General features: G+C 43.9%; 1 protein-coding gene across 1 annotated transcript in view; it reads left to right on the top strand.

The window, feature by feature from the left end:
* Nucleotides 1-3,032: 3,032 nt before the first annotated feature.
* Nucleotides 3,033-11,616, top strand: part of THBS2 (thrombospondin 2) — a 34,828-nt gene continuing 26,244 nt past the window's right edge. Inside the window, exons 1-4 of the mRNA XM_076334034.1 lie at nucleotides 3,033-3,112; nucleotides 4,353-4,427; nucleotides 5,375-5,931; nucleotides 7,488-7,572. Of these exons, the coding sequence (XP_076190149.1) occupies nucleotides 3,106-3,112; nucleotides 4,353-4,427; nucleotides 5,375-5,931; nucleotides 7,488-7,572 (724 nt within the window). The 5' untranslated portion in view covers nucleotides 3,033-3,105. The remainder of the gene's footprint in view (nucleotides 3,113-4,352; nucleotides 4,428-5,374; nucleotides 5,932-7,487; nucleotides 7,573-11,616) is intronic.

The raw sequence follows: 11,616 nt of genomic DNA, 5'->3' as shown, positions 1-11,616 counted from the left end.
TTTCAGAAAGAATGTTTATCAGCATCAGGTGAACACCCAGGACTGCAGGATAAGACCTGCAGGACTCCTCATCATATTCGTGCAATTAGAGCCATTTCAATTAGTGGGGATGCTTTTAGGAGAAAAGAAAAAAAAAAGTCGAGCAGGATTTCACCCAGCAAAACTCATGGAATTTGCCTTCTGGCATCATGCCACAGTAGCTTCAATTTAATCAGAAAAGCAGTAAAAAAAAATTTCTAGTATGTATAGCATATTCCACTTCTTTAGTGGGATTTCTTCTAATGTAGGAGAGGTCAAGCCTTGCCCCACGCTAAGCTAAGTCAGAATGTCAGTGATAAACTCCTAGGCAAACCCAAGGATTATTTGGTGGAGATCCATCAAGACACAGTTCTTTCTGAGATAGTGCCGTACCAGACTCCTGCCGTTCCCCAGTGATTTCCAGTAATACCTGTTACCTTGCACGATGCTCACATGATCCAACATGGAAGTCCCCTAGGGCTGGTGCAGAAGGGAAAAAAAGCAAAAACCCAAACAGTACACTGAAAAAGGCAAAGGGAGGTGCACAAAGAAATGAGAAGTTAAGGACCTGTGCTCATGCCTGATGTGCCAGGCTGAAGCAAAACACAATGAAAGGTAAAACACTACAGAAAACCATTAGCATGAGAACTACTGTTACCTCACTAGTGTTCCTAAATGTTAGTAAATCTGACTTTATTATCTCCCTAATTACCATTGCTCACTTTCACCTTGTACTAAAAAAGCAGGTAGATTGAGAAACATGAACGTAATTCCAATGTTTGCGTGTGTACGTTGGCTAGCTGGGGAAAGCAGAGTGCGCATTCGTTCCTGTGAGCCTTTCCGTCAGGAATCTTGGAAAGAAGAGGATGTTTACCTCTTCCAAGGTGGCCAGGGGAAAGTCAGCAGCGAGCATTTTCAAAGTCGTGGAAAGAATAGAACCAAATCTGTCTTCTCAAAGGGCACCGTCCTATATGTAAATCACTCGGCTTGAAACAATATGCTATCGATCCTTCATTCCTGCAATACCCACAGAGATGGAAAGAAGAGTTTTGTTATGAGGTAGCTGGTTAAAAGCAATCACGATAAAATTTGTCTCTTTACTTTGCACTGTCCTTTTACTGACTTAAAAATTTCCACTGTAAAAAGTGTTCGTATATGAATGTACCAATAGTAAACTGCACTATCTCAAAGATACCTTCTAGGTCTCCTAAACACTTTGCTGCCCTCTCTTCTCCAACTGTAAACCCAGAGCAGCTTCCTGACGAGAGTTGTGCCAGTGCTGTTCAAAGTCTTGTGGAAAACACACCATACAGCTACATATATAGATATAAAGACTAAGTCTTAATATAGTAGGGGGAATGAGTAAACTCAGTAGAATTTGAGGTTTTGTGAACTTCATTAGCTATTTTTTTAAATTCTTGAGGTTTCGCAAAACTGAAAACCAAATGTCTTAGGAAGACAAAAAAGCCCTCTCCCTCCTGGCTTGGCTCAGTCCCCTGGACCCTGTGAGAAAAGGGAAGGCTCCTTGGCTCCCGCTACCCTGCAAGGCCAAGGCCAGCCAAGTTGGAAGGAGCTTCCATGGCAAAAGGAAAGGCAGCGATGATTGAGTTGGCGTTTTCTGCTCTAGTGACAGATTGAGCCTTTCGAAGTCTTCCGAGTTCTGAAACATCAACACCTTTTCTACTGGAATTTCAAATTGTGATGAGCAAAGTTGATGACTTCCTGCGCTGTTTTTTCTTTATCTTTTTTTTTTTCTTTTTAACATTTGTGGTGTTTATCCACCTATACATTTGACTGGGCTCCATTTCTTGGATTCTGCAGGAAACTCAGCCAAATCCATGCCTCTTCGCATCAGCTGCAGGATCCTTCCACAGATACTCTGCAACCCCAGATCGGGCCTCAGCAGCGGGGATCCTGGTCTTCTTGTTTGACTTCTGAAATGTTTCCGCGTGTCAGGGCAGGTTCTGTGGACCCACCGCAGCGTTCCATTCTTCTGCTCCACATGGAGCATGGTGCCTTCAGCCAGGCTGGCTGCTCCTCAGCAGGGTGACCCACTAGTCCAAGTGCTGGGACTGGAGCCCTTGCTTGTGGAGATATTTTCCAGTCCTCCCAACGAGGCTGGCAGCAGCGTAAGGGTGAGATTTCTTGTGTGCTGCTTTCATCAGCCTGACGCATGGCTCCCTCCATCAGGAGCATGCCTCCCCACCGTGCCTTCTTTGAGATCAAAGGGGATGGTGATGCATCCCATAGAGGGAAGAGGGACCGGGGTGCGGGGGCTCACTTGAGAAGCTGCTCCAATACGCACGTTACAAACGGAGGGGGGAAAGGTGACTGGGGCATGTCTCGTTTAAAAATAAAAAGGATAAAAATGAGAGGATTCGGTCCTCGGGAAGGCAGAGTTTTGCCGCAGTGGCGGCAAGAGCACCGAGCTCTCAGCCGACGAGGTTTCGCGAAGCGCCCGACCCGCTGGGCCGGGCCGGACCGGGCCGGAGGGGCCGGGCCGGGCCGGAGGGGCCGGTGCCGCGCTCCCCGCCCGCGGGGACCGGGCTCGGAAGGCCCCGGCGGCGGGTCCCGGCCACGCACGGAGCCCCGCTGCTGGGGCCTGGCGCCGCCTCCCGGGGGCTCTGCCGCGCCGGGGCGGCCGCGCTCGTCCCCCCGCAAAACTGCGGGCGAGGCAGGGGCACGACGGGCGCTCTCGGCCGCCCCCACCCCTCCGCGCCGCTCCGCTCCCTGGGGGGAGGTCCCGGCCGCCCGGCCCGCCTCCCGCACCGCCCCTGCACCGCCCGCGGAGGGCGGTCGGGCGGTCGCGGGGCGGTGCAGGGGAGGGCCCGGGGCCGGGATGGCCTCGCAGGTAGGCGAGTGCGGGCCGCCCGGTGGGGAGGGGGCGGCGGGGGGGTTATGTCACCGCCGCGGAGGGGCGAGCCGGGGGCGCGCCCCGGCGCCGCTGATTGACAGCGGGGCCCGGCCTGCAGCCCATAAAGGCGGCGGCGCGGGCCGCGGAGGGACTTGCGACGGCGGCAGAGCACCGCACTCCACTCCCCACCGGCATCGCCCCGGCAGAGCCTCAGCGCGCCGTCGGCTCTCCCCATGCCAGGTGAGGCGCAAGGCGGGAAGGCGCCGTGCCCCACCGTGAAGCCCCCTCCGGGGGACGTCTGCCGCCCGGCGGGGCCGGGGGAGGCAGCGAGGGCCGCTCCGGCCGCCCGCCGCCCGGGCGGAGCTCGCCGCGGGCAGCGGGGTGGGCGCCCCGCCCTGCCGTGCCCCGCGGCCCCGCGGGTGCTCGGGGTGGAAGATGAGGGGACTGCCCCGGGGAATGCTCGCCGGAGGCGGTGCGCGGCACCTGCCCGCTGCGCCGGGCGCTGCCAGCAGCCGTGCCCGCGGCCGAGCACGCCGCGCTGGCGGGGGCTGTGGCGGAGCTGTCCGGGCAGGGTCCCACGGGAGGGGCGCTGGGTTTGAGAGGTGAAAGAGGTTTCCCGGAGTTTGCCGGTAATTGGCGTTAGCGGTGATACCTCGGGGTGATGGGTAATAGGGAAAAAAGAAAGTCTTGACAGTAAAAGGTGGCATCCCTGAGTCCTTCCAAAAATGTGTGGAGTTAGCACGGTGTTGAAGTGACGTGGCTGTATCCAGGGAAATAAATGTCTACGCGTTCCAGTGAATGCAGTCTGCTCCATTCATTGTGAGCGCACACACATATGGAGATGCAATTACGTGGCTTATAACTGCATCGTGCTGCAGGGCAAAAATAGCATCACGTTGAAAGTCACTTCATCCAGCTATGGGGTTAGCTCTTGGGTACAGAGGAGTGTAAGAACGGGTAAATGATATATATATGCATACAAGAAAGAGAGAGGACTTTGTATGGTGACACTGAAAAAGGTACTGAGAAGTACCCTTAGTACTCGGAACCAGCATCTACTGAGATCCCATTATCCTACAAGGAATTTCAGCTGAACGTTGTGCTCCAAAGTAAAGATGCAGCAACTAATATGCTGTATCTCGTGTAGTGTCATGTGGTCCCTGTGCCAGCTGCTGAAAAATCGTGGAGACAATAATAGCATGTATTTTCTGTATGTCTTTCCTTTTTATTATTAGGGACATTTGCATAAAAAGGAGCTTTATTGTCAAGAATTCCTATTCCCTTCACTTGATGTCATGTTTTACTTCTGGCATCAAGAATAACCCCAGAATAGGTGTTACAAGAATCAGACAAGATAGAAAATCTGATTTTATATGTATAGTGAGAGTTCTCTTTATAGCATTTCATGAGGTAAAGTAAAATATTTGTAGTTGATAAGTATTATTTCCCTAGTACTTACTACTTTTCAATTTATTCATAGGAGTTATGCTGCAGAGGAGTGGGCTGTTGTGGCTTGCTGTGTTGATAACCCTGTGGGTTTCCTCAAATGCTCAGGGTAAGTTCTGACGCTTCTTAAGTAGGTATAGAGTAACTCCCAAAGCTAAAAGTTGGTGTAAAACATTGGCTTACCTGAGCTACAGCGGGCAAAGTAATCATATACGATTTTTTTAGAAGTGCCTAGAATAGTAGTTGCTGGGGGGTTTTTTTGGTAGATACATCTTCCTACTGTTAAATGAAGATTCCCCAACAAATATCGAAAAATTGTTTTCTTTAGAAATTGTTGATCAAAATGTATATAATCTCAGAAATAATTGCTATTATACTTTCCTCTGCAGTGGAAATGTATGGTGAAAGTAACATAAACAGAATCATTGAGTGGGGTGAACATTTTAAAAAGATAGAGGAAGAGAAGTAGACCTCTACAGACCAAATATAAGTAGGATGTAAACTGGCAGAATGCCAGGCCCTCATTTACATCTGTCTTCTTGGCCTGAATCTTGAAAAAGCAAATCTCTTGCTTCCTGTTGTCATGTGGCCACATGGCTTCTCATAATTTGATTTTTATTAGCTGACAGTCAAAATATAGAAATTGGCTCAACTTCCTTATCCATTCATATGTATAAAAAATATTTAATGATTACATTGTTACATGCATCCATGCGTAGGCATATACATGAACATACAGCATGTATATATATACAAGTGTGTATTATATAGTGCTATAAATATATAGCCATATGTTTAGTTATATAATCAAACTTATTTATACCTACACACAGAGAAAGCGAGAGTTGTCATGTAAATGAAAATGACAGGTGGAAAATACGATTCACTTGCAGGCTAGTAGGAACAGTTCTGTTTGCGGAGGTAGGAAAGTACTGGGTTTACTCTGCTGATCTTCACGTCTGCCATATAATTGCAGTTACTAAGTATAGTGTGCAGAGCTGTGTTTCTTATAATACTTTTTGTAGACATATTGTCACACACTGTTAACTTTTTCAGATGGTGACAAGGAAGAGGAGACTGCCTTTGATTTACTTCAAATCAGTAACATAAACCGAAAGACAGTTGGAGCAAAATTGTTTCGGGGTCCAGACCCCGCTATCCCAGCATATCGTTTCATTCGGTTTGACCATATACCTCCGTGTAAACCAGAGAAATTAAAAAAGATTGTCAAACTCATACGGCAAAATGAGGGCTTTATCCTTTCAGCCACCCTGAGACAGGACAGGCAATCTAGAGGCACTATCCTTGCTTTAGAGGGTCCTGGCATCAGTGAGAGGCAGTTTGAGATCATTTCCAATGGCCGGGCCAACACCCTGGACCTTATCTATTGGGTGGATGGCTTCCAGAATGTGATTTCCCTGGAGGACGTGGACCTTGCCGACTCGCAGTGGAAGAACCTCACCGTGCAAATAACAGGGGAGAACTACAACCTCTATGTTGGCTGTGACCTTATTGACAGCTTCATCCTGGAGGAGCCTTTCTATGAGCAGCTGAAAGCAGAGAACAGCAGAATGTATGTGGCAAAAGGGTCCATTCGGGAGAATCATTTCAGGGTAGGTAACCTGGAGGAGCTCAGGTCACTGGTAAGGTAAGGACATGGCTGCAACTGGTTTGAGAAGATGCAATAGGTGTAGCTTTGTTCTCCCAACACCTCTTGGATTTGGTGGGGTCATAGGTGTTCCCAAGCAGAATTTCTCCAGAGTGTGTTTTTATTCATTGCTGGATCCGTGTTGTGTGAATTTGGGGGTTCCTGAAAACAAAGGACTGGTAAAGCAAAGTCTAAGGCCAGGAAAAGTGCACAAAACCAGTTTACGGTGGATGGTTAAGCAATCATCCACTTTCTTTTCCAGATTTAAGACTTCTGAACATGTTGCGTTTTTGTAGTGATTTGTAGAATTCTTTGGAAATTTCTTGAGACCTATTTTTCTGTTGAAATATATCTGTTCAAGTCATAGGAACCTGTCGATATTTGTTAAATTTTATTTGAAAAAGAAACATGGAGGAAAGAAAGAATTTTTAATGGAGCTGAAGCATGTGATGTTGGCCCATCCCCTAACAGAGTATCTTGGTTTGCCATTCTGAATAAACTTTCGTTTCAATTTAAAAAAAAAAAAAACAAAAAAACAAAAAAAAATTGGAAAAAAAAAATAGAACAAAATGTTTTGATCAGTCCTGTAAATGAGATTTTTTTTTTTTTTCATTTTGTGGAAAACATTTATTGTTTCTCTTTTGTTTTAGAATGAAGCAATTAGAAACTTTCTGGTTTTCCTAGAAAATGAAAATTTCTTCCTATCTCATACAGTGATGTGATCTGGCCCAAGTGCATTGAGGGTGGCTTCTTTTCACTCACAGCTGAAATCAAACTTGAACTCAAGGCTTCAAAAATTTGAAAAGCCCTTTCTTTCTCATTCTGTTGTGCCATCTAGTTGTCAGCCAGAGCGTGACATGCTGGTGTGGTTCCATAGGGTGACCAGTTTTGGCAGGAAAGCCAGAAGCTCTTGCCCACAGCCTCTCCATTCCTGCCTCCCTTCCTAGCCCATCAGTTGTGCTCATAGAACTGGTTTTGGAGCTGTACTGTTAAGTGGGTCACTGAAGTAATCTGTTTTTAAAGTAATTTTTTACTTTTTTGAGATTTTTTTTTAAAGTGAAAAAGATACTGGTCTGGTTTTATAGTGTTGTCTCAGGGTAGTGCCAGCACAAGTGAAGAGACAGTGAAGTGCATGGGAATGATTGGCTAAGGATGGAAGTGTGATGGGGCAGGAACTTCAAAAGTTGGCTTTGACCTCGTGATGAATGTCTCATAGAGCTACAATCTAAAACACGCTCTATGGAAATGGAGATTTGAACCCATTGCTGATTAATAACTGTTGTATTATGACCTATTTGAGAACATACCTGATTTTATTGGTTATAGTATTGAAATTGTATTTAACAAAACTATCAACAGAATTTTTTTTCAGTGTGTGTCAGGTTGAATGCCTTGTAGATTGTTTTTTACGTATTTACTTATGGCTAAATCCAGTCAGTAGCTTGGGTTTGAGACAGACCAGTTATTGGTTAATCCTAAATTGATCTAACTTTTTTAATTTTTGTTTTATTATTATTACAGGGTCTTTTGCAAAATATTCAGTTAATCTTTGATACCTCAATAGAGGATGTTCTGCGTAAAAAAGGATGCCAGAGAAGCCAGTCAAGTAAGGCTTTTTTACCTCATTAATACTGTTCAGTTGACTCTGAAAATGAGAAACGTCAATGGTGACCTATTATCCTAAACCCATGCAACAGATCCCTCTGAAATGGTAGAGGAATCTTATTTGAAAAAGAAAATTCAGTTGCTTTTTGGTGGTAATAAGAATATATTTGTTAGCTATATTGAGAGACTATTTCTACTCTCTAGGCTACTATGTTAGTTCTTATTGCTTAGGTTTATAACTCTGAGCCTCTGTTTTTAAGTTGGGAGAAAAGCTGTCAAGCAAGAAATTATTAGAAACAGAAGGAAAAATGCTTATGTGTGAAAATACCTACATTATTCCATGAGATGTCCATGATTCTTTGAGCACAAGACTGGGAACGTTGCTTCTGAATTCTGCTCCTGACTTTCAATGAGCAAGTCTGCAACTCTTAAAGACACTGAATTTCTTGGCAATAAGTTTGTTGACTGAAAGAGGCTTTGAGTTTGAATCCCAAAGTGTTGTTAATCAAAACAACCTAAGGAAAATAAGAAAAAAACAAGAGGTATGGAAGGCATGTATGTGACAAGCTGCCATGTGTTCTTGTTAGTCCAGTTCATGCTGACCTCACCAGGAGGGGAGCCCTCTGTGTGTGGGAGTATATTGGATTCATCATGAAAGAGTTATGAAAATTTGTCAAGTATGCACTAAGGTTTTGTACTTCAGCTCATGGGAGGTGCTGGCTATTTTACTTTCCAGTGTTTGTAACCGTCAGGAGCTCAGTCAAGAATCAGAGACAGCTGATTCCACGTGGTAGGTACACAAGGCAGGCAGGACTTTGGGGTTTTATTTGAAACTCCTACCATCTGAAATGGAAAACTTTTTTCCTTGTTTATGCAAAAACCTATAAATTAAGCAGTAGCAGGTCTTAACTTCTTCAAAGGGGGCCAGAGTACTGAGATTTTGTAACGAAAACTTTCTATAAGCTATATAAATGTGTGTCTATATATGTATGTATATATCTGTATAGGACTGTGTATGTATGTAAATGCACAAAAAATTTAACTGAGCTTGCTAGCCTGTTTTTAAATCTTGATAAAAGATATTGGTTGGTTATTTTGTACGTTCCACAGGTGTGCCCTGCTGCAGGACCTCAGACACAAGTGTGATGATGTGTTAGAAATGAGTCACGTGGGCTAGAATGGAAGTGGCCTTAGATGACACAGGCAAGAAGATATGCCCTCATTTGTTGGTTGTCATCTACCCCAGCCAAGCTGTTTTCTGTACCCAGAAACTACTCAGAACTACTTATTACTGGTTTTCAGCTTTGTTAGTGGAAGGAAATGCTTGAGGAGCAGAACTGCTGTGGGAAAATAGAATGTGTATTTAGGTCTAATTGTAATCTGAATAAAAGAGAAGGATGGTTTCAGGAAGGATGCAGTTCAGCTATCCTACTTCATTTACCAGTGGAAACAAAATTCCCAGAAGATGAAGTAGAACCTTGAGGGCACATTCAACCATCAGAGGCGGAACAGTCTCCTTCAAGAGGATGAGGTCCCTAGATGTAGATAGATTGAACCAGCAAAACCAACGAAAGAGGGTGTCTTCAAATGTTTTACATTATTACTGGTTGATCACTGCAAAGGGAAATAGGTTGGCCAAATGTTTAGAAATACCGTCAAGTAAAAATGGGAGGTTACTGACTTCTGCTCTGAAAAGGAAGCCAATGGGAGCCTAAAGGGATAATTGAGTTCTGCATGCTGATACATACCTTAGGAGGAATTCTTATACCCTTCAGCTGTTGCAGCTAATAACCAACAGATAATATTTTTTTTAATGTATTTGTTATCACACCTATCAACTACCAGATTTTCAGGTCCGATAAATTGTACAGATTTTTTTTTGTTTTATCCTTCTTGGGATGTATTAGCAAATAGTTCAATTCACAGTATTTTTACTTTTACTTTGCAACACCAATAGAACACTGCAAGATGGAAATTACCTGTGCAACAACAGAAGAGGGCTAATGGCAGACTGTGGCTTGAGGCCATCAAAATGACTTGAGAGGCTTGTTAATGCGTGGCTGATTTTCTGGCATTGCCTATCCAGCTTAATTACTACAGTTGAAAAGCCATGGGCGATATGTTACTGACCACAAGGTACATAAGTATTTTCTCATTTTGATGGCCCACCCATTAAGCTGTGGTACAGACACTAAGATGCCAAATTTACGTGTGAGTGTCCCACATGGCAGATGTTACCAGTGAAGTGCCCTCAGCTCTGAGGACATAAAAAGCCTGCTGCTTTTTCAGAGGCAGGACTGTGTTTTCCTACTGTATCTTTAATCCTAGTATGAGAACGTGAGGTATGGTGAAATGGTAGCTTGGGATTGCTGTTGGGTTGAGGATAGGAAAGTATCTGTAGTGTGGTGGTTGCAAATACTTTAGGCAGAACTTACACACAGTGCTGGGTAGGAGATGACAAAAACATGCCTAAACAGGCACATCAATAAAATCCCTTCTTCAGCTAGATCAACAGAATGACATTTGCATATGTGAAAGGATGCACATTCTGCTCTTCTGGTTTCTCGTTTTAAAGATAATCATGTGGTCCTTAGGAAATTAGCAGGAAGCCAGCAGCGTAGAACTGATTTCCCAGTGATCCCCAGGCATCTTCTTTCAGTCGCTGCCAAGTATCAGTAGGAAGTGTGGATTTAGTTCTTCTAACATAGTTTTGGTTTATGTTTCCTGCTGAGATTGCAGCTTTATTAATGTCCTCAGAATGTTCCGGTCAAGGCACACTCCATGTTGGCTTGAAAAATATGAAATTAATGACCTGAGAAGTGCTACGGGAGAATCTGAGAAACCTAGTCTTTCAATGCGGTAGGAAAATTGCATTCTTTCCAGGGAATCAAAAAGCAGCTGAAGTAAACAGTTATGACACAGAATTCTGACCTGCTATGTGGTATATTGGTTTTCTCCCATCCTGTAGGTGAAGCTGGACAATTACTTCAACTCTGGAATACTGTGAAGAATTTATTGTAGTCCTTGGCTAGCGGCAAATACTTCATAGCTAATTGAAAAGCACATCAAGCCAATCATTTTAAGTATGGTTGAGAAGTAATTATTTAATGTCATCTTATGGGTTGGTTCTTTGTTCTTTTATTTTTAGCCTTCTAAATTAATGAAGAATATTCCTGCTCCCATTTTCATTGCTTGTACATTTAAATATAACACTTTACATTGGATAATCAAGCATCAGATCAAGCCCTCAAAATTTTTAAAGCGTTTCCACCTTCTGTGACTTGTCAACACTGAATGGTATTGGGCTGTTTTGAAGCATATGTCTTATGGCTCACATTCCTGTGCTGATTTCTTCTTTTTATATTGCTATATCCTTTGCTTCTCCTTTCTGTTTGGTAACCTTGAGTTATTACAACATTACTAAGCCTAGTAAGCAAGTCTTTATTGAGAGACAGGGTAGCATGGATTTCTGTATAGTTGATACCAAAGTTGAGTGTACCATAGAGTCCTTAGAGAAAGCTTCCATGGAATCCGTAAGATACTTACCTGGTGGAGATTTAAAAGATTAACAGAACACAGACTGTTTTATTTAATTATCTGTGTTCTTTTTTTATTAATTACTGCTGATGCTTTCTGTTATATTCCTTTTCAGGAATTTGCTATAGACAGGGAGGTCTTTTAAACTGATATTAGAACATGTCCAATTCTCCCTGTATAATGCACGCAAAGTTCTGTTTTAATTACGATCTGCCTGATGGAGGAGTGTTTGGAGTGACAAATCAAATATTCAGCCTGATCTTAGCTCGACCTCCATTTCACTTCAGAATTAAACTATCATTATAACAGCTCCTCTGAGTTTAACACCAGGCAGTGTAACACCGAGCAGCCCAGAGTATGGTGTAAATTGCATAACAGTCCAAATTTGAGCCAAGTAACCATGGAATTTATGGGCAGAACAAGGACAATGACTTTCTGCAAGGAAACTTTCTCCTACCTTTTTTTCTGCATTGAGAAAATGTGATAGGTCATGAAAAAATCTGGAACC

Source organism: Aptenodytes patagonicus, chromosome 3 (genome assembly GCF_965638725.1).
Source record: "Aptenodytes patagonicus chromosome 3, bAptPat1.pri.cur, whole genome shotgun sequence".
In the NCBI taxonomy this organism is placed as follows: domain Eukaryota; kingdom Metazoa; phylum Chordata; class Aves; order Sphenisciformes; family Spheniscidae; genus Aptenodytes; species Aptenodytes patagonicus.
Note: the sequence above shows the minus strand (reverse complement) of the source record. Positions and strands in the feature narration are given on the sequence as shown.